Raw genomic sequence first — 21,334 nt, 5'->3', positions numbered from 1 at the left:
GTGCTGGGATTACAGACGTGAGCCACTGTACCCGGCCAGTCTTTTCTTTAAAATAGAAGGTAGTCTAACATGATATTAACTGGTAAATATAGATAGTTTGAAAACATGAGTCAACATGGGATGACTAAAGAGAATTAACAGCAATTAATCTTATTTCCAACTTCAACTAACACCTCCTAAGTTCCTTATTATATCACTTCTTCTCCGTTGGTGTGCATTCTTACAAATAATAAGAGTAACACACTGAAACAACACCCCCTTCCTGGCTTCCTGCTGGGCTGGTTCCATCAGGTTGAGGGAGGAAGAACCCAGCAGCTGGAAGCTTTCTCAGTCCTGTGACAGGACTTCTCAGGATGGTGATATATTATCAAGGTCCAAGCAGTCCTGGATGGATGAGTTACTGAGCTAGAAACTTCAGGAGAGTCAGTGGTTGGAGACACTGACCTGCCCTCAAGGCTTAGAGCCAAGGAGGGGCCTGAAGACAGGGCAGAGAAGCTCCAAGACAAAACAAGCAGGCTGTGTCCTCAGTGTGCAGAGTGCTCTAGAGAAGAGAAAGGCAACTTCTGCTGGGAAATCTTGCAGGAGGTGACAACCCCCTGGGCATGTGATGGGCTGGGGTTGGAGGTGAGGAAGACATAGATATGGGAATGCCAATTAAGGACTGGAAAATGCAAGAGTAGTTTGCTTGGAGTAGAGAGTGCAGGTCAGAACATAACCTGACAACAGTGTATTAGAGACACCAGGCTGACCTCAGTATCAGGGAGCACACCCAGCACCCAGACCTTAGTGTCTAGTGCCATTCTCAAAAAAAAGGAACCAACATTCCTGAGAGAAATGGCTGATTCTAGGACTGAAGCAGGAAATGTGAGGTGCGCCTGGAGCATCTTGTGGTGCCAGGAAGTTAGGAAGTGCTCAGCATAACAGTAAAAACACACACATCCCATTGATGGGTTTATGTTGAAGGGGCACAGGAGCCAACGGAAAGAGCTTCCAATGCCCAGAGCTGGAACAGTTTGGGCTACAAAACACAGAAAGCAGCATTAGCACTGGATTTTAACGAAGTCGAAAGACCCATGAGTCCACACTGATAGAAATAAATGATTGAATACACTAACGAGTGGGGGAGAAGAGATCTCCCCTGCAGAATTTCAAATATTTTATGTATCTATTCCACCCTAAAGGAGGGGAGCAGAATTCTCCACTCCTTAACGGTGGACTGCACATAGTGACTTCCTTCCAAAGAGGACAGAATGGAAAGGGGACCAGAGGAGAGTAACTTCACAGCGGAGATGCCTGACAATCACCACCTCGGCCAGCTGATCAAGGTCAACAGCAACAGCCCTAAATCACATTGAGACTATGTGCCCTTGAAATAACGTGATGAGAGTGGCATTTTACCTCTGTGGTCTTCCTCTCTAAAATCCAAAGCTCCTATCTAATCTCAAGAAAAAATATCAGACAAATTGCAACAAAGGGGCATTCCACAATTCCCCCACGTAGCACCTTGAATAACTGTCAAGACCACCCCAAACCAGGAGAGCCTCAGACACTCACAGCCAGGAGGACTCAATGGAACGTGAGGTCCTGCAGGGACCTGGGACAGGAAAAGGACTCAGGGAAAACTAAGGGTGTCTGAATATAGTCTGGACCCTAGGTAATAATAACACATATCAATATTGGTTCACTAACTGTAACAAATGTATCATACTAATGAAAGATGTTAATATTAGGAGAAATTGTGTGTGTGTGTGTATGTGCGTGTGTTGGGGGGAGTACATAGGAACTCTCTGTACTGCTTTTTTCCCATAAATCTAAAACGGTTTTTTTAAAAGTCTTTTTTTTTGAGATACGGTCTTGCTCTGTCACCCAAGCTGGAGTGCAGTGGTGTGATCTCAGCCCACTGCAGCCTCAATCTCCCAGGCTCAGGTGATCCTCCCACCTCAGCCTCCTGAGTAGCTGGGACTACAAGCATGCACCACCATGTCCAGCTAATTTGTGTATTTTTTTGTAGAAATAGGGTCTTGCCATGTTGGCTAGGCTGATCTTGAACTCCTGAGTTCAAGCAATCCACCTGCCTCAGCCTCCCAAAGTGCTAGGATTACAGGGGTGGGCCACCATGCCTAGCCTCTAAAAAAAGTCTTAATGAAGAAAGAGGGGGAAAAAACCCTCCTGGCAGTAAGGATGGGTGTGGCTGAGTGGTTGGTGGAGGGGGAGGCAGTAGATGTCCCTGGAAGGATATCACTCTGAACATGATAGGGAATGTTACTGCTAGAGATGGGGGCTTAGCTCAGCCTGCCATAACCAAATACCGTAGACTGCATGCCTTAAACAAGAGAAACCGATTTCTCACAGTTCTGGAGGCTGGGAAGTCCCTGGAGCTGGGTGCCAGCATGACTGGGGTCCTGGTGAGGGCTCCCTTCCTAGCTTCTCCAGGGCTATGTCCTTGCTGTACCCTCACATGCCCAAGACAGCTGTGGTCTCATCCTCTTCCTGTGAGGACACTAATCCCACCGTGCAGGCTCCACCCTGCAGACCTCATCTAAGCCCAACCACCTCCCAAAGGCCCCGCCTGCTAAGACCATCTCACTGGGGTTAGGGCCTCAGCATATGAATTTTCAGGGGACAGAAACATTCAGTCCATAACAGATGGGCAAAGACAGCAACTCGTCCCAGAGAAGATATCCACTTGGCAGGTAGTGTGATGCTAAACAAGTCATATACGGAGTAGCTTTGCTAAAAATAAGATACGCAATTTTGCTGTCAACACTACTGAAGGAGGTTGCCCCAGCTAGAGCAGGGGATGGCCAATGGCTGGGGTTGGGGACATAAAGGAGACATGGAGGGAGAGTCCTGGGGACCGATCCTAGGTTTTTGGAAGCCCACCATGAGTGCCCTCCACATCCTGACCCACCACAGCCCTCTTCAACCAGTCTAGGCATTTCTCCCCAGAGGCTGGCCCACAACTCCTTCCCAGCAGAGGCTGGGCGCCAGAACAGGCTGCCACAGAGCCCAGCCCTGCGCCCCACCTCACCATCCTTGGGGTCAGCCCCTGGCTGCCTGCCTTTTTCAGGGAGAGACCAGCCTTACCTACAGTGCAAAAGGCAGTGCGTGCTGCAGCCTTATGTTCTGAGCACTGCCTGCCTTCTTTCTATTTTGCTTGTTCCTATGCTCTCAGTTGCTTTTCATCCTCAGGAAATCCAGGACTGTCTACTGAAGACATCCACCCCCTGTAGACTTCCTCCAGGCTCAGTGCACAGGGTTGGAGTAACCACTGTGATTTTGCATTGATTCTGACCCATTTTCATCACCGTTCCCATGCATGACCATTTATTTATTCAAATATGGTAATAAATCCACAGGAATCATCCATTCTGCAAGGAAGTTTGAGTCAGGACAATTCACATATACCTGTATGGGCCTCCCTCCTCCTATCCCCTTTTCTCTTTCCCAAATTTGTGTTTACCTTTTGAAACAATTATAGATTCAGAGGAAGTGGCGGATATCATACAGAAAGGTCCTGTGTAACATTTGATACCTCCAGTGGTAACATCTAATATAACTGTAGCACACTGTCAAAACTAGGAAATTGACGTTGGTGCAATCTACAGACCTGATTCAGATTTCCTTAGTTTTACTTGTAGTGTGTTTGTTGGGGGCGGTGGTGGGGTGTGTTCTATGCAGTTTTATTTCATGTGCAGGTCCATGTACTGACAACCACAGTCAAGATATAGAAGAGTTCCATCACCACGATGATCCTTTTTATTGCCCTGTTACAGCCACACCGACCCCTCCGTACCCCCAACATCCCTAATCTCAGGCAACCACTAGTCTGGTCTCTGTTCCTACAATTTTTTCATTTCAAGGATGTTATATAAATGGAATCATACAACAGTGCCTTTTTGGTCTGGGTTTTTTCCCACTCCGTATAATTCCCCTGAGATCCTTCCAAGTTATTGTGTGTGTTAATAACTTGCTCCTTTTTATTGTTAAGCAGCATTTCATGGATCACAAGTTCACACACTGAAGGACATTTGTTTTTTTCCTGGGTTTTGTTCATTATACATAAAGCTGCCATGAACATTTGAGTATGGGTTTTTGTGTGACCATAAGTTCATTTCCCCAGGATAAATGCCCAAGAGTGAAATTACTGGGTCATACAATAATTTCATGTTTACTTTTATAAGTAAACTGGGAAATATTTTTCCGAATGGTTGTGAAATTATACATTATCACCGGCAATATATAAGAGATGAAGTACCTCAGCATACTTGTCAGAATTCCGTGTTATCACTATCTTTTAACCATTCTAGTAGAAGTTAATGAAATCATGATTTTAATTTGCCTTTTTCCTAATGGTTAATGATGTTAGAACATCTTTTCATTCATTTATTTGCTGTCTAAATATACTCTTTGGTAAAATGTCTGTTGATGTCTTTCCTTTATTTTCCATTTGGATTGTTTGTTTTCTTATCGCTGAGGTTTTTTGTTTGTTTGTTTTTTGTTTTTTCCAAGACGGAGTCTTGCTCTGTCGCCCAGGCTGGAGTGCAGTGGCCAGATCTCAGCTCACTGCAAGCTCCGCCTCCCGGGTTCCCGCCATTCTCCTGCCTCAGCCTCCCGAGTAGGTGGGACTACAGGCGCCCGCCAACTTGCCTGGCTAGTTTTTTGTATTTTTTAGTAGAGACGGGGTTTCACCGTGTTAGCCAGGATGGTCTTGATCTTGTGACCTCATGATCCGCCCGTCTCGGCCTCCCAAAGTGCTGGGACTACAGGCTTGAGCCACCGCACCCGGCCTATCGCTGAGTTTTGAAAGTACTTTATATTCTGGATACAATTCCTGTATCATTGATCTATTGGTATATCCTTCATGTCAATACCACACAGTCTTGATTAGTGTAGCTTCAGAATAACTGCTTAAAATACGGTAATATTAGTCCTTAAACTTGGTTCTTCTTTTGTGGAGTTGTCTGGCTACTCCAGGTCCTTTGAAGTTCTATAAACATTTTAGAATCAGCCTGTCAATTTACACACACACACACACACACACACACACACACACACACACAAATAGGCTGCTGAGATTTTGATTGAGATTATATTAAATCTATATTTAATCTATATTTTGGGAGTATGACACAACATCTTAACAATATTGAGTCTTGTGACCCATGAACAAGGTATATCATCTATTTAGGTCTTCTTTATCATAGCAATATTTTGTAGTTTTCAGTGTACGGTATTTTTCTCATTTTTTTGGTCAGACTCATCCCAGGTATTTCTGCTATTGCAAAGGTAGTATTGTTTATGTGACTGCGAATGTTGTTGATTTTTTTATTTCAATTATTAATTTTTCATTGCTACCATATACAACTGATTTTTGTACACTACTTTTTATCCTGCAACGTTGACAGACTCACTTATTTGTTCTAGTAGCTCATTTGTAAGTCCATTGAATTTTGCAATGGAATTTTGCAAAAGCTGGATTTTGTCAAATGCCTTTCTGTATTGATTGATTATACGATTATTCTTTTTGAGTTTGTTTATATGATGAATTATATTGATTGATTTTTCAAATGTTAAGTCAACCCTACACTCCTTGGATATTCCCTCTTGATCATGCTGTGTTACCGGTTTCTTATCTTGTAGGATTCAATTTGATAAATTGGCTTAGAATTTTACCCTATGTTCATGAGAAATGTTGGTCTGTAGTTTTCTTTCCTTTGTAGCATGTTGTTTGACCAGGGTCCTGGGATAATTTTGGTACTAGGATAATTCTGGCCTCAGATAATGAAGTGGAAAGTATTTCTTCCTCTCTCTCTCTCCTTCTCTCCCTTTCTTGAGTCAGGGCCTTGATTTGTCAGCGAGGCTGGAGTGCAGCGGTGTGATCACAGATCACTGCAGCCTTCAATTCCTAGGCTCAAGCAATCATCCTGCCTCAGCCTCTCAAGTAGCTAGTACTACAGGCATGTGCTACCATGCCTGGCTAATTTTTTTAGTTTTTTAGATTTTTTTTTTTTCTTTTTTCTTCAGAATCTCGCTATGTTGTCCAGCCTGTCCTTGAACTCCTGGCTTCAAGTGATCCTCCCACCTCAACTTCCCAACATGCTGGGAATACAGGTGCGAGTCACACATGGCCATAGATTTTCGTTATAGGTTTTTAAACTGTAATTTCAACTTCTTGAAGAGACATAGGGCTATTCAGGTAATCTATTTCTTCTTGGGTGAGCTTTGGTAATTTGTGCCTTTCAAAGGATGTGTCAATGTAATCTATGTTGAATTTATTGCTATAAAGGTGTTCCTAGTATTTCCTCACTATCCTTTTCTATCTGTAGGCTCTTTAGTGATGTCACCTGTCTCATTCCTTATATTGGTAACTTGTGTCTTGTTTCTTTTTTCCCTGATATGTCTACCTGGCTGGAGATTTCTCAATTTAAAAATATTTCCCCCCAAACTCCCCAAATTTTGATTCATTAATTTTTCTCTATTTTAAAAATTTCATTAAGTCCCACTTTGACCTTTATTATTCCTTTTCTTCTGCTTACTTTGGGTTTTTCTCTTTTCTAGTTTCTGCTATTGATTTCTAATTTAATTCCACTGTGGCCAGACAATATACTTCATGTGACAAATCTTTTGAATTTGAGACTTTTTAAATGGTCTATAATGTAGTCCATCTCTATAAATGTTCCATAAGTACTTGAGAAAAACTTAATCCTTCTACATTTTACATTCCTTTCTACAAAAGGAAAAACTTTTCCTTTTACATATATTATAAATCCGATACTATTATTTTAACTCAAACAACTAAAAATTTTTCTCAAGTTATTTCTCAGAAACAAAATTGAGTTGTTTCTCAATTTTCTCAAGAAAAATTTTCTGTTGTTGTAAGATACAATGTTCTAAAAATATCAATCGGGTCAAGTAGATTGATAGAATTGTTGAAGTCTACTTTATTCTTGTTGATTTCCTGCCTACTTGTTCTGTCAATTATTGAGGGTTGGGTATTAACGTCTGATAATAGTGGATTGATCTATGTCTCCTTGAAGTTCTACTTGTTCTTGCTTCACGTGTTTTGAAGCTTTGTTATGAGGTGTGTGTTATAAGTATGAAATAACTTCCTGTAATCCTGGGTGATATGGCTTGGGTCTGTGTCCCTGCCTAAATCTTATGTCAAATTGTAATCCCCCAGTGTTGGAGGTGGGGCCTGGTGGGAGGTGACTGGATCATGGGGATGGATCCCCCCATTTAGTGCTTTCTCATGATAGAATTCTGACAAGATCTGGTTGTTTAAAAGTGTGTGGTACCTCCCTGACTCCTCCCTCCTGCTATGGCCATGCTTCTCTTTCACCTTCTGCCATGACTGAGTTTTCCTGAGGCCTCCCCAGAAGTCAAGTGGATGCCCACCATGCTTCCTGCACAGCCTGCAGAAATGTGAGCCAATTAGGCCGGGTGCGGCGGCCCATGCCTGTAATCCCAGCACTTTGGGAGGCCGAGGTGGGTGGGTCACGAGGTCAGGAGTTCGAGACCAGCCTGGCCAATATGGTGAAATCCCGTCTCTACTAAAAAAAATAAAAAATTGAACAAACAAAAAAACTAGCCGGGCATGGTGGTGCATGCCTGTAATCCCAGCTACTCAAGAGGCTGAGGCAGGAGAATCGCCTGAACCCAGGAGGTGGAGGTTGCAGTGAGCTGAGATTGTGCCACTGTAGTCCATCCTGGGCAACAGAGGGAGGCTCTGTCTCAAAAAAAAAAAAAAAAGAAAAAAGAAATATGAGCCAATTAAACCCCTTTTCTTTATAAGCTACAGTCTCAGATGTTTCTTCATGGCAGTATAAGAATGGACTAATAGGCTGGGAATTACTTTTTGCCCTATTTTGATTAATATAGCCACTTCAATTTTCATGTAACCAGTGTTAGCATATATTTTTTCCCATCCTTTAAGTATTTGTATCTTTCTATTTAAAGTACATTTCTTGTAGACAGAATATAATTGGCTCATGTGTTTTCAATCCAGTCTGAAAATCTATGCCTTTTAATTGGGGTGTTTACACTATTCACATTTAATGTGATTTTTGATACGGTTAGGTTGAGTCTCTCATCTTGCTATTTGTCTTCTATTCATCCTATCTGTTCTTTATTCCCTTTTACCTCTTTTTCTGTCTTTTTGACGAATCAAGTTTTTAAAATAATTCCATTTTATCTTTTGATAGTTTAATAGGTATGATTTTTTGGTACATCATTTTAGCAGCTGCTTTAGCACACATCTGTAACTTATCACACTCTATCTTCAAATGGTAGCATGTCACTTTGTGCATAAGAACTTTACAATAGCATGATTCTCCTCTCCTAGTCTTTAAGCTATTGTGGTCATCCATTTTACTTTTACACATATACATCCCACACTATGACTTTCATTTAAACAACTGTCTTTTAAAGAGGTTTAAATAATAAATCCTACATTTACCCATGTTCTTACTATTTCCAGTGTTCTTCATTTCCTTCAGAAGGCAGGCATTTTCCTTACGCCCAAAGGACATCCTTTAACTTTTCTTGCAGTGCAGACCTATGGATGACAGTCTTTCAGCTTTTGCAAATTTGAAAAGATCTTAATTTCTTCATATCCATTATTCTATTTTCAGTGGCATCTAGTCTGCTGTTAAACCAACCAGTGGAACTTGCAATTTCAATTATATTTTTCATTCCTAGATTTGTTTGGCACTTTTTACAATCTGCTTCATTGTTTTTATGCTCATGCCATTTAACTCCCCTTATTTCTGTAAGTATAAAGCATACTTTATGGATCTGCTTGCTAACTTTAATATCTTAAGTCTTTCTAAGACTTAGTGGCCTTCTGCCCCTTGTTTCTGCTGGTTCTTGCCTATTTTACATTTGTGATTTTTTTTCTATGAACTTATATTCCTTGAAACTCTCCGAGTTTCTCCAAAGACAATCTGTTTTGCTTCTGCCAGTTACCTGTAAGGCACTAAAATCCTGTTATCACTTGAAATTTCCAGCTTGAGATTTTTTAAGACTATCCAGGTTGAGCAAACAAACCACCCTAAAAACTGCCTGTGGTTATATATAGGCTCTCAAGTAAGATGCTTTCCCCCATGACAGAAATCTTCCTTGCTATTCCCTGGGGTTGGGGGGATGGGTGAAGCAGATGGATTTATTCCTAGTTCACCCCTATGTTACATCTATCCTTCTGGGGTCTCACTTTATGAGGTCTCCTCTTAGTTTTCCTCCCTTGGGCAGGCCCTGAGCTTTGTGTGCGGTTCTGCAGCCCCTTCCCACCCCAGGCTATGAGAAGAAAAATTCAATTTGACATTTGGCAGATGCCCTAAGGCTGAAAAGTGGCATCAGTACTTCACTTACTTCTTTGGGTTTCTGCTTCCATTTACACACACACACACACAAAATTCTTTTTGCCTTTGAGAACTCTTATTTTGCAGTTCTTATTTTTTACATTAAAAATATGGTTATTCATATGTATTCTAAAGTTTTAGTTGTTTTCAACTGGTCCTTATCAGCCTTACTGCTGGAAATAAAATTCTTTCAACCTGTTCTGTAACAATTGACAGTATCCACTGATCCCTCTTTGATCCAGAGGCATTAGCGTGAGAACACACTTAGGAAGTAGGCTGGCCTGAGATCAAGTCTCAGGTCCACTAGCACTGTAACTTCGGTAGCGTATTTACACACTGTGCCTCAGTTTCCTCAAAGGGTTGGTGTGAGAATCTAACATGGTAACATATAAAGAGCACTTACAACAGCGACTGGCCCTGGTAAGGATGAGATTTCTTTTTATTATCTGAAAAAGTTGTAATGAGCAAAATGTATCTCACCCAGTGGGGTGAGATGGGGACCAATACCCCCGGTCCCTGGACATCCTGGCCCAGTCTACCACGTAGTAACCACAACCTTGTGCTTACGCTGACAGAGAGAAATCAACTATGAGCTATTCGTTGGACAGCAGGCCCTGCCGCCATCACAGATGGGTCCCAGGTGCAGTGCAAGATGCTAGCAAATGCTGATCTGAGAAACGTCACCATCACACAAGCCTGAGTGGACACACAGACCTTTTACCATTAAGAAATCTGAAAGCAAGCATAAACGTAAGCAAACATGATTTTTAATTTTGTATTTTTTATGGTGGACAGTGATCATTCGCCCCAACAGCCATCTGAAGCCAATAGTCTTGATTATTAAAAATCACAAAGTTATATAAATGTTCTCCTCCTTTCCAAAAACCATGTTCATTTTTTCCCCAAGAAACAGGGCTGTCTGCAAAGCCTTGAACGGACAATGTAACCCATGGCGCTAACTTCAGTTCATCAAAGTAGTGACTGAAAAAAAGGTAATTGTTAAACAGGAAGAGTTAGGAATGTCTGCACTTTTAAAAAATTTCTTCAGGATAAGTAGTATTTCTGATACTCTAATAAAGCTTAGATCTTAGCTTTAATTTATGAAAATCAAGAAGTGTGTGATAAATCCCTGATGTGACGCTGTGAATTCCATAAGGGTTAACTAATATACAACACACAAAACAAACCTCACTGTTCCCCCTCATTCTGGGAGGTCTTTAAGAGGAAAAGACCCAAACAAAAAACCCCACAGGTGTTTAACGATAGTTTCCCTCCTATTAAGAGTACTGTTCTCAGAGTCTCAGTTAACTGAAACGTTGCAGGATAATTCACCGGAGTTTTAATATCCAGCCTTCCTGTTGAAGAAAATCGAAGTACTAAACCAATAAATGTGAAAAGGGATGTTGGGCTTAAAAAGGAAAACCTTCAAGACTTAAATGTGACATTTTAAAAGGGAAGATTGAGAAGATATGCTTACTAAATAGGATTATACTCAATGTACAGTCTTTGCAATAAGGGATTTGAGTTTCCTTTCAATGTACATTTTATTTATATACTACCTCCCAAAATGAAAAATCTATACTATTTTACATACTGTTCTATAGAGCAACGATGAGCGATATAAAAGGCAAAGAGTTCTCACCAGAGATGTTCCAACAGGAGACAGATCTTCTCTGGAAGTATGAAGCCAGTGATTGTACACAAATAAGCTTTTGCCACCACCATGCTTGGCTGAGGACAGCAATAGGTTGATATGAAATTATTAGGCTCATTATTTCTGTCACCAAAAAAAAAAAAGAGAGAGATAACACATTGACATCCATCACATGATCCCTTCCAAAGTATTAAACTCCTATTAAAAACAAGCAGCAGGCCAGAGCCCTAGAAGACACAGGGAGTTCAGATACCCACAGGCTGACATTACTGAAGACGGCGCCAAGCCAGTCGAAGAGCTCCAGAGCCTGGCAGGACACCTCTGGCGTTCCCTCGAGCTCACTGCTCTGCAGCACCGGGCACTGGAGATCTCTCACTGTGCTCAGTGCTACTTTTGGCTGATGCTCCTGAATTTGGTACTTGGAAAAATATGACATCATTGTTGATTCTTCTGAACCTTAAAAACACACCACACAAAGCCATCTGAATCCATTTGACCATTGTAAGCAAGTTTAGTGAATCCCTGAACCCATCCATTCCCATTTGAGTGGCAAGAATAAGTAAGATGGAAGCTGTGCAGAGCTGCATTCAAATTAAAATCATTTAAAGCTGCTTTCAGCTCCTTTTGCCCAAGTTCTGTAAATGTTCATCTTTTTTTCACACTTTTCCTGGAAAAGCACAATAGTTTCTGATCAGACCCAACATAGTTTCACCGTTTGTGCTAATAAAAAAATTTCAACTTCACACTTAAAACCAAAAGCATTCCTGATGTATGAATAACATTAGTGAACTCCAGAGAGAAGAAGCTTATCTGCACAATCTCTATTAAAGAAAAATAAGAGAAACTGAATGGTGATGGAACCTCATCCAAATTTGACTCTGAAAATCCAGTAAAATCCAGTGTATCTTTTCAGGGATGTTTGTATAGCCAATGGCCTTGGAAGACAGAGATAGTACTCCCTCCACAGCAAAGGGCAGGCTTGTTTACCGTCCAGTATAACAGAAATAATGTCACCCTCCCTCTCTCCAGGCAGAGATCAGCAGACTTACTGCCCCTTACAAAGGACTGGAGTTCTTAAACTCCAGGTTCCTCTCCTGTAATGCAACCTACCGCATGTGCCAGCATCGCCTGGTGTCACTCTGGCAAATGGGACTTGGTGAACTGGTGCAAACGGTGATATTCAGTGTGATGGTTAATTGTGGGTGTCAACCTGACTGGATGAAGGGTTATCTAGATGGCTGGTAAAGCATTATTTCTAGGTGTGTCTGTGAGGGTGTTTCTGGAGGAGACTGGCATGTGAGTGGGAAGACTGAGTGGGAAGATCTGCCCTCACTGTGGGTGCACCATCTGCCCGGCTGGGGCGTCAGACAGAACAAAAAGGCAGAGGAAAAGTGAAATCGCTGTCCCTTGCAGCTGGGACTCCCTTCTTCCCCTGCCCTTGGACAGCAGAACTCCAGGTTCTCTAGCCTTTGACTCTGGGGCTTGCACCAGCAGATCCATAGATTGTCAGGCTTCGGCCTTGGACTGAGAATTATACCATCTTCTTTCCTGATTCTCAGGCCTTCATATTTGGACTGAGCCACGCTACCAGCATCCCTGGGTCTCCCACTTGCAGACAGCCTGTCATGGGACTCCTCAGCCTCCACAGTTGCATGATCAATTCCCCTAACATCCATCCATCCATCCATCCATCCATCCATCCATCCATCCATCCATGCATGGATCCATCTATCCAATTGGTCCCTTCTCTCTGGAGAACCCTGACTGATATATTCTGGCTACTGCTATTCCTCTGAGGAATTAAGTCCTGTGTCTCTCACCCAGGGCTTGTGTGTCTTCTGCCAGCATCCCTGAGACTGTGGCAGGCTATCTTGTTAGCCTGCAAGTATGAGGAAATTTCAGACCTTTCACAGTTCCTGACAAATCCTTAAAACAGGAGCTTTAGGAACAGGGAGCTATTCGGAACCCAATGTCTGGATGATCCGCATAGAAGACTTTACGCAACTGAAACTTCAATAAGCCTTTCTGCTCTCTTTCCTGTCTACCACAGGAGAGGCACCCAAGGCCAGACCTAGGGCTCATGGGAGCAACTTGGAGCACCCAGTGACCAGACACTTCCCACGAGGAGCAGACAGATGGGTGTATTTCTAAAACAGACCACCACGCTTCCTATCCTCCAAAAGAGAGTACTACACCATAAGTCCTGATGTCTTGATCCATTATTATCTTGGCCAAAGATACACTTCTAAAAGAAGCAACATACATGGCCGTTTTCGGCAGATTACTCTGTGTGGTGAATAGCAAACTTTGAACTAAATTTAGTGTCCTAATCAATTAAAAGTTATTACAAATTAATCTGACATTTAATGGTAGGTCTGAGTTAGTGCCCTGTGATAATAAATAAGCAGATTGTGTATATAACTATAATTGGTGCTACTTAAAAATATTATAGTCAAGACTGTTCAAGGTAAACTGGAGAGAGGAAAGGGGAGAAATAGATAAAATTTAGCTGCTCTAAAGCCACTCTCAAGATCTCTGGATTTATGTATAACCCAAAAAGACTCAGGCAGAAAGGCCTGCATGCCTAGACAACCCTGAACAATGGTTTTCAGAGATGTCAGAAGGGCTAGTTTCCTTAATACTATTTTTATATATATACACAATATTCCTTGACTATAAGAGTGAATCACCATTCAATCCTCCATTACTCCTCTTTAATTAACAATTAATTTCAAAATCACTGTATCATTACATAATTTATTCTTCATACCTGTATTATGCCAAGCCAAAAGAAAATCAAATTTCAATGGTTTCTTTTCTTTGAAGGACCAAGATATTCTTTCATACTTCTTAGAATCCAAGTTTAAGGATAATTCCATCAAATCAATAGAAACAACTTTAAAAATGAAAAAAAGAATATATATTTCATTCATATACATACAGCTTATACTATGGAAAAAGTGCTATATTTTTAAAAACCAGAATTTTGTGAAATTTTATGGATGGTAAAATTATTTTATTCTTCTTCCACTCCCTTTGGTTTGCCAAATAAAAAAGATCCCTTTGGTGGGCACTTCTAACCTTGAGAGCTAACAAAAACAGACATTTTAAATGTATATATTTCCTAGGTCAAAGACCAAGGGCAGAGGACCTTGAGAGGTCAGGTTTAATCTACTAATGGATGTGGCAGCCTCAGCTATTGATGTTCCAGCCAGACACTGTCAGCAAAACATCTCTTCACTCATGGGGGAATTTCTACTAGTAATCATAAAGACCTGGGGAAGCCAACGGAAATTCTTTATTAAGAATAAGTTGTAGGCCGGGCACGGTGGCTCAAGCCTGTAATCCTAGCACTTTGGGAGGCCGAGGCGGGCGGATCACGAGGTCAGGAGATCGAGACCATCCTGGCTAACACGGTGAAACCCCGTCTCTACTAAAAATACAAGAAAATTAGCCAGGCGTGGTGGCGGCGCCTGTAGTCCCAGCTACTCGGGAGGCTGAGGCAGGAGAATGGCATGAACCCGGGGGGGCAGAGCTTGCAGTGAGCCGAGATTGTGCCACTGCACTCCAGCCTGGGGCACAGAGCAAGACTCCATCTCAAAAAAAAAAAAAAGAATAAGTTGTAGACTCCTATCTTGGGTTCAGTATTTTGAATTTTTTTTTTTTTTGAGATGAAGTCTCACTCTGTCGCCAGGCTGAAGTGCAGTGATTGTGATCTTGGCTCACTGCAACCTCCTCCTCCTCCTGGGTTCAAGCTGGGAGTACAGGCGCCTGCCACCACGCTCCGCTAATTTTTGTATTTTTAGCAGAGACAGGGTTTCGCCATGTTGGCCAGGATGGTCTCAATCTCTTGCCCTCATGATCCGCCTGCCTAGGCTTCCTAAATTACTTTGAATTTTTAACCCAAAACATATATATTTAATTGACCAGTCCAAGTCTACGATCTTTATCAAACGCATCTACAGCTGAAAAGAAATGAACTTAAAAGCATCATCCTATCCTCTATGAAGCTCGAGTCAGAAGTTTGGTAGATTTTTTTAAAAAGCCACATTTTTCTGAACAAAGAGATTAGAGGCAATTCAAACATTTAAATTTAAATTGCCACAAGATTACAGACTTCTTAGAAACAGATGGAGCACACATGATACTTACTAAATTTCATAATTTTTCTGCCAGAAAACTGAGATGGATGACCTTGAAGTCCAGTTTCTTCATAAGTGTCTTTATCCAGTGACAAAATTAATTTCCCTATAAATCAAATAATAACTTCCATAAGAGATACCAAAAATAGAACTTACGTTGTCTGACTAAAAGAAAGCAAAGCAAATTGAGCAGTTAGATATTGATGTACCAAACTGCATACAAGGATCTTATTTATATCACAAGAATATTTATATGTATACATGTCTTATAACACAGATATTATTTATACATTATACATCCAAGGATATTATTCATAATAATGAAATTAGAAATAATCTGAATTTCTACTAAAGATGAAATAAACAAGTCATGGTATACTCATTCTTTTGAATATCTTCTTTTTTTTTTTAGACAGAGTCTCACTCTGTCACCCAGGCTGGAGTGCAGTGGCATGATCTTGGCTCACTGCACCCTCCGCCTCCTGGGTTCAAGTGATTATCCTGCCTCAGCCTCCCAAGCTGGGACTACAGGTGTGCGCCAGCACGCTGGCTAATTGTTGTATTTTTAGTAGAGGCAGGCTTTCACCATGTTGGCCAGGCAGGTCTTGAACTCCTGACCTCAGGTGATCCACCTGCTTTGGCCTCCCAAAGTGCAGGGATTATAGGTATGAGCCACTGTGCCCAGCTTTTTTTTTTTTTTAACAGTATGCATTTTTTTTTTAACAATTAAAGAAAGATGAAAAAATAAGTGTTACCATTTGGTAGCAGGGCAACTGTATTATCTTCATCAATATTTGTATTATATGTTAGTGCATAGCAAGAACCTGTAAGAGAAAGTCCAGACGAAAAATTTAAAAGAAGAAATTACACCTGCAAGATGTTAGTGGATTATTTTCACAAGATAACCTGTCTTCCAGGTACTTAAAGGTCAGTTTCTACCACTGCTCCAGTCCATTCAATAAACCAAACATCTGCTAAAGGTAAGCTGGAGCATGCAGAAGACCAAGCTCCAGCTAGTTCACTGCCCGACCGAGGGCCTATTTGTGCAAGTTTACTATCATCAAGCAAAAAATTGACTCAGAATGGAATGTGACCTTTGGGGATGCAGGGAGAGGGGTACAAAGTAGAAATCTAGATAAACATACACATCTTAGAGGCAGAGTTCTGGGTTAAGATTCAAAAGCTACTCAAGCCTCAGTTTCCTCACCTGTTAAATAAGGATCATAGGCCTGCTTCATAACATTGTTGCAAGGGTTAAATTTGGTAAGATATTTAACAGTGCCTGCTACAGCCAGTGTCCATGTAATTGACAGAGTGGTGTCAGACCTCAAAATAGATGAAAGGAATAATGGTGATGAGACCAGACAAGACGCCCAGCTCGTAAGTAGCCCCAGCAGTGTCAGAATGAGAGGAGCTACTGGGAACTAGAATTCTTCATATCTTCACTGGAGAGGACACATGTGGGGGCTACCACAAGATAAGCATGTGGCCACTGTACAGGTGACTCACGTACTGTGGGTGGAATCCCTAAATACCCTCTGAAATAGTTTCAAACAAACGGCTCCCAGGAAACAACTGAAACAAACCAGTCCAACCCAGCAGATGTGGGTGGAAATGGGGTGCGCAGAGAGGGGTTATGGCCAAAAAATCTAAGCAGAAGACACTGGACCCCAACGAGCACTCTGCTCTGTGAACAGTAGCTGTGGCTGCATTTGGAGACCAACCCTCTGAGGCAGCTGCTGTGGGGCTGCTCACAGCACAGTGTCCTTGCAGCCACTTCCTCGAAAGCAGCGCATCTGAATACAGATTGCAAGTCTCTCCTCTCCATTAATCCTCATTTTAAGGAGACGGATACCCTCATGTTACAACGTCCACATCCAACACTTGTGGGCAATTGCAATGGGCAATTGCAATCAGAAACCACCACCTAAAGAGGGCACAACAAAGAACAGGATGAGAACAGGGAGTAGGGGGTAGTGCATGTGTGCACCTGACCACACAGACTATCCCACAAGTCCTGTTCGAAACAAAATTACAGCCCTAGACCACATTGTGATGTGGTCTACCTACACTTCCTCATCTTGCCTTGTTTAAAGCCATTTCAGGTTTTTCTTACCTTTCTTTATAAAGGTACTGATGAATTCGGGTGTAATTAATTCATGAAGAGATAAATTCTTCACAAAGTAATAGGGTCCAGTTTGCATGACCAGATTTTTCAGTTCTTCCGATAGTATCCCACATTCAGGAATGAGAAATGAAACCTATTGGAATGTGTAACACAAACAAGGTCTTACTTCCATGAAGATGAACACCCAGGTTTTTAGGAATGAAGTAAGATCATGAAAGTTATTTCTCCACGAGTTTCACTGGAACATAAAAACACAGGCAACAAAACTCTTATGTTAACTTACCTATCTCAGGCAAAGAGAAATCTGACTACTCAAGTGTTTCATTTCTGCATTCAAACGTACAGTACAGGAAGGGGACTGAACAGAATACTTTTAATGGAAAACTCTTGCTTGCATTTTATCTTTTGCAAATTAGCAATACTGTATATTTTATGTCCTATTCCTTTCACCATTTTATTTTCAAGGAAATATAGTATAACTGAGTATCCCTTGATTTGCTTACCCTCGTGTTATCCTGGAAGGAAACGAACTGTCTGTCGGGGCATAAGGAATTAATTTATGGATATCCAATTACTAAGAAGCTGTGTGCAAGCAATGGTGCTCCTGTATGTTTCCAATTTCGAGACAGAAAAGTGCAACAGGGGAGTTAAGGTATACATCCCTGACTGCTGTGATGAGCTTTCCATCCAAAATAGGTGTTAAAAACAGGACAGGCTTCAAATGTTGCCACACTGTAAAAGTCATCACTGTCCCAAGGCTCAAACACTAGCCTGTTCTGACTGATCAGGTCACCACTTAAATCTCTGGGACACTGGTCAGTCAAACCTGAGTTATTAAGCCGATCCATTTAAAGTGTAAAATGTTTAATCCCCCATTATAAGGTTGGTTTCTTGAAGTTTCTAGATATCACATTAGTTCCCACAACCATTTTAGAAAATCAGGTCGCTTCCTGGGCCGAGCCTAGGCAGAATGCTCCGGAGAGATCTACAGGTATGCAGGTGGTGCAGGTGGGAGAGGGATTCAAGCTGGGGACAGAGGCGGTGGTGGGGACGAGGCGCGAGACCCGCCCTGATTTGGGGAAAAAGCGAGGTGCACGTGGCTGCCCGGCAGCTGCACATCGCAGCCGTCACACCATCGTAACTCTCCGGTCCCGGCCCTGAACCTCGAATCCCTCCCTGGACCCACTCCCGGTTAGGCGGGTTGACCCGCGTGAGCAGCCAGAACGCCCCTGACACAGCTCCCTCAAGACTGGGTGCCGCCCCCACGCCCTGCCTATCCTGGGAGTTGTAGTCCTGCAGCCCTACAAACCACTGGCTTACAGTAGGTAAGAGACTACAACTCCCAGCAAGCCAGGCGAGGGCCCCCGCCCCTCCGCGCACCGCCGGCGGCCCCGCCCCGCGACGCCTAGTACTGTCCCTAAACCTCTCTCGCACGCAGGGATTGAGCACGGCCCGAAAAGCCGGGGACAACCGGACTCACCCTGTAGTTATAGTAGTGCGTCTGCACAAGATGCCGGTGGCGGGACTTGTGGTTGCCGAAGTTGGATTTCTCGCAAACCAGTAAGTGCCGCGGCGCCTCCCGAAGCCGGCGCAGCGTGGCCATGCTCTCCTGGGTTCCTGGTCCTCCCGGCCTTTGCTGGCAGGGCAGGCCCCGCCCCTTCCCCCGCCCCGCCCCTTCCTCGGCCGAGTACCTGCTGCTGTGCGCCCCTGGTGGCGGTGGAGCAGGGCTGGCGGCGCCGGGTTTCTGAGAAGTTCTTACACCCCACGCAGCAAGCAGCTCCCTGGTGGGTGTCTGAAAATGTAAATTCACTGCCTCAAGTGGAAATATCCAGTCGCTGGGAACCTGGCTCTTGCCTTTTCAACGCCACCTTTCCTCCGTCCTCGCCATCCCTCGGAATTGCCCTAAACCCTCTATGGGCCCCGCCTCGGAGCGCCCCTTGGACCCCGGCCTGGCGCCGGCACATACCTCGGTCCAGCCCTTCAGAGGGGCCGCTTCCTGCCACCGTTATGAAAGGAAAACATCGCATGGAAAGGCCCAGTTCCTCTAGTGTGTGGTCAAGAAATGTAGCCGCACAGTTAAGTAACCCCCTAAGCTGCTCTGGGGGTCCACACCCAGCTGCTTTTCTGACTTCTCACACTGTTTGCTTCACAGGACTCTGTTACCCATTGGGGACCTCTTGGCCATTATTAACACAGGCCAACGGGACTAAAGGTTTGCCTCGGCCCTTCCCAAAACATCAGGGAAGTTTGTGCGGGAAGATAAAGCACAATTTTTGCCTTACAATAGGACTCCTTTGAAACTACTATTGATTTCCCTTTTAAATAGCCTTCAGAACCGGTTTTAACAATGTGGTGTTTCCGGGGCTTAATAGTGATAATTCTCCTAAGTCATTTTTCCATTTAGTTTTTCTGTCACAGGCTTGGAGCGGTTAAGAGACTGCGGCTCCCAGCATGCGGTACCTTACTGATTCAGGGCAAAATCAAGTATGTTACTATATGCTTCTCAAACTAGAGAAGGCAGTCCACCCACTTTGGCCTCCCAGCGTGCTGGGATTACAGGTATGAGTCACCACACTGGGTTGCAGTTAGTATTTGTGATGTTAGAAACTAAAGTGCTGGTAAGCCTTGGAAAGAAAAATCCTGTGGTCTCTGAGAGCTTCAAATTTAATCTTGGCCTCATTCCTTAATCACATCGGAAGAAGAGAATATGTGAAAAATGGAAGTGATCAAAGGACGATGGGGTCCCGGGAGAGGGATATCTCGTGCCTTCTGATCTATTCACAGCTTTGACCTGCAGACCTTAGATATGGGAGGAATAGACTAAAAACAAACTGTCACTGTTGTTATTGTTTTGGAGATGGGGTCTCACTCTATCACTCAGGATGGAGTTCAGTCTCAGTTCACTGCGACCTCTGCTTCCCAGGTTCAAGCGATCCTCCCACCTTAGCCTCCTGAGTATCTGGGACTACAGGTGTGTGCCATCACACCCAGCTAATTTTTGTATTTTTTGTAGATATTGGGTCTCTCTATGTTTCCCAGGCTGGTCTTGAACTCCTGGACTCAAGTGGTCATCCACCTCAGCCTCCAAAAGTGCTGGGATTAGAGGCACGAGCCGCTGCATCTGGGAAAGCAAATTTCTTATTTTGCAGTTTGGCCTTGGGGCCTGAGTGCCAAGCTATTATTGTCTGTTTCCTATTTGGAGTGGGGAAATGTGTGAGTTGAAGCACCAGTCACATACACACATATCTATATGCATTTCTGTACAACCCAAGAGATCCAACTTTAATGGGGGGAAAAGGAAATCAGAACGTAGAGGTGGCCTGCTGTTTACCAGTAACTTGTAATCAACATGTCATTGAGTCCCATCTGCAATGGGTGTGTGTATGAGTTAGCTATTGCTGCATAACCATCTCAAAACTTAATTAGCTTATAATTGAGCTGGTTAGCAATTTAGGCTGGGCTCAGCTAGGCCAGTCTTCTGGTCTCAGCTCAGCTCCATGTGTGTGGTGTGTGTATGTGTGTATGTTTTGCTCTGCTTCTGGGGGTGAGCTGGCTGTCAACTGGGGTACCTTGGTTCTCCTGCTTATGGTATCTCTTCCTCCAGCAGGCTAACATGGGCTTGTTCTCATGGAGATGAAAGCATTCTGAAAGAAAAAGCAGAAGCATTCAAGATCTTTTGAGCCTAACCCTGAAACTGGCACACTGTCATACTCTCTGCATTCTGTTGGGCAGAGTAAATAAGGACAGCCCAGATACAAGACTTGGGGAAACAAATTCTGTCTGTTTATGGGAGCAGCTATAAAATCTCATGCAAAGGTCATAGATAGGGAAGTATGAAGAATTATTCTTATTTTTTCAATCAGTGTCATTATGCCTTTTCTTGCAGATGAGGTTTACCTAATTGTTCCAGATCGAATTCAAAACCTTGAAGTTACTAAGTGACTAGGTTGTAACTCAGTAGTATCAGCTATACTTGACTCCAAAGCCCAGACACCTCTATAGACCACAGTATTCATACATCTCCCCTATTCCTTCAAGATTCTGGAGAGTG

General features: G+C 43.0%; 1 protein-coding gene across 2 annotated transcripts; it reads right to left on the bottom strand.

Annotated features, from left to right (window-relative positions):
- Positions 1-9,724: 9,724 nt before the first annotated feature.
- RPP40 (ribonuclease P/MRP subunit p40) lies at positions 9,725-18,936 on the bottom strand. 2 transcript variants are annotated; one of them, XM_023221188.3, is made up of 8 exons: positions 18,764-18,936; positions 17,272-17,416; positions 15,911-15,979; positions 15,166-15,261; positions 13,784-13,909; positions 11,271-11,469; positions 11,002-11,136; positions 9,725-10,091 (listed from the first exon to the last, which is right to left on the bottom strand). In XM_023221188.3, coding segments are annotated over exons 1-8 (894 nt in total). In that variant the 5' UTR covers positions 18,887-18,936; the 3' UTR covers positions 9,725-10,090. The 2 variants fall into 2 exon arrangements, with proteins under 2 accessions (XP_023076956.1, XP_023076955.1); XM_023221187.3 differs by lacking the exon at positions 9,725-10,091 and adding an exon at positions 10,110-10,340.
- Positions 18,937-21,334: the final 2,398 nt, after the last annotated feature.

Source organism: Piliocolobus tephrosceles, chromosome 5, assembly GCF_002776525.5.
Source record: "Piliocolobus tephrosceles isolate RC106 chromosome 5, ASM277652v3, whole genome shotgun sequence".
NCBI lineage: Eukaryota > Metazoa > Chordata > Mammalia > Primates > Cercopithecidae > Piliocolobus > Piliocolobus tephrosceles.
This window is presented reverse-complemented; position numbering and strand designations above follow the sequence as displayed.

Bases quoted from the DNA above. Each gene is read 5' to 3' on its own strand.
- RPP40 (XM_023221187.3), bottom strand. From the start codon at position 18,886: ATGGCCACGCTGCGCCGGCTTCGGGAGGCGCCGCGGCACTTACTGGTT. The intron at 15,262-15,910 runs GTAACACTTATT...TTTGATTTATAG, and splicing joins AGTTGCCCTGCTACCAAATG to GGAAATTAATTTTGTCACTG. The intron at 11,137-11,270 runs GTGGGTATCTGA...TTTTGGTGACAG, and splicing joins GTCTTCAGTAATGTCAGCCT to AAATAATGAGCCTAATAATT.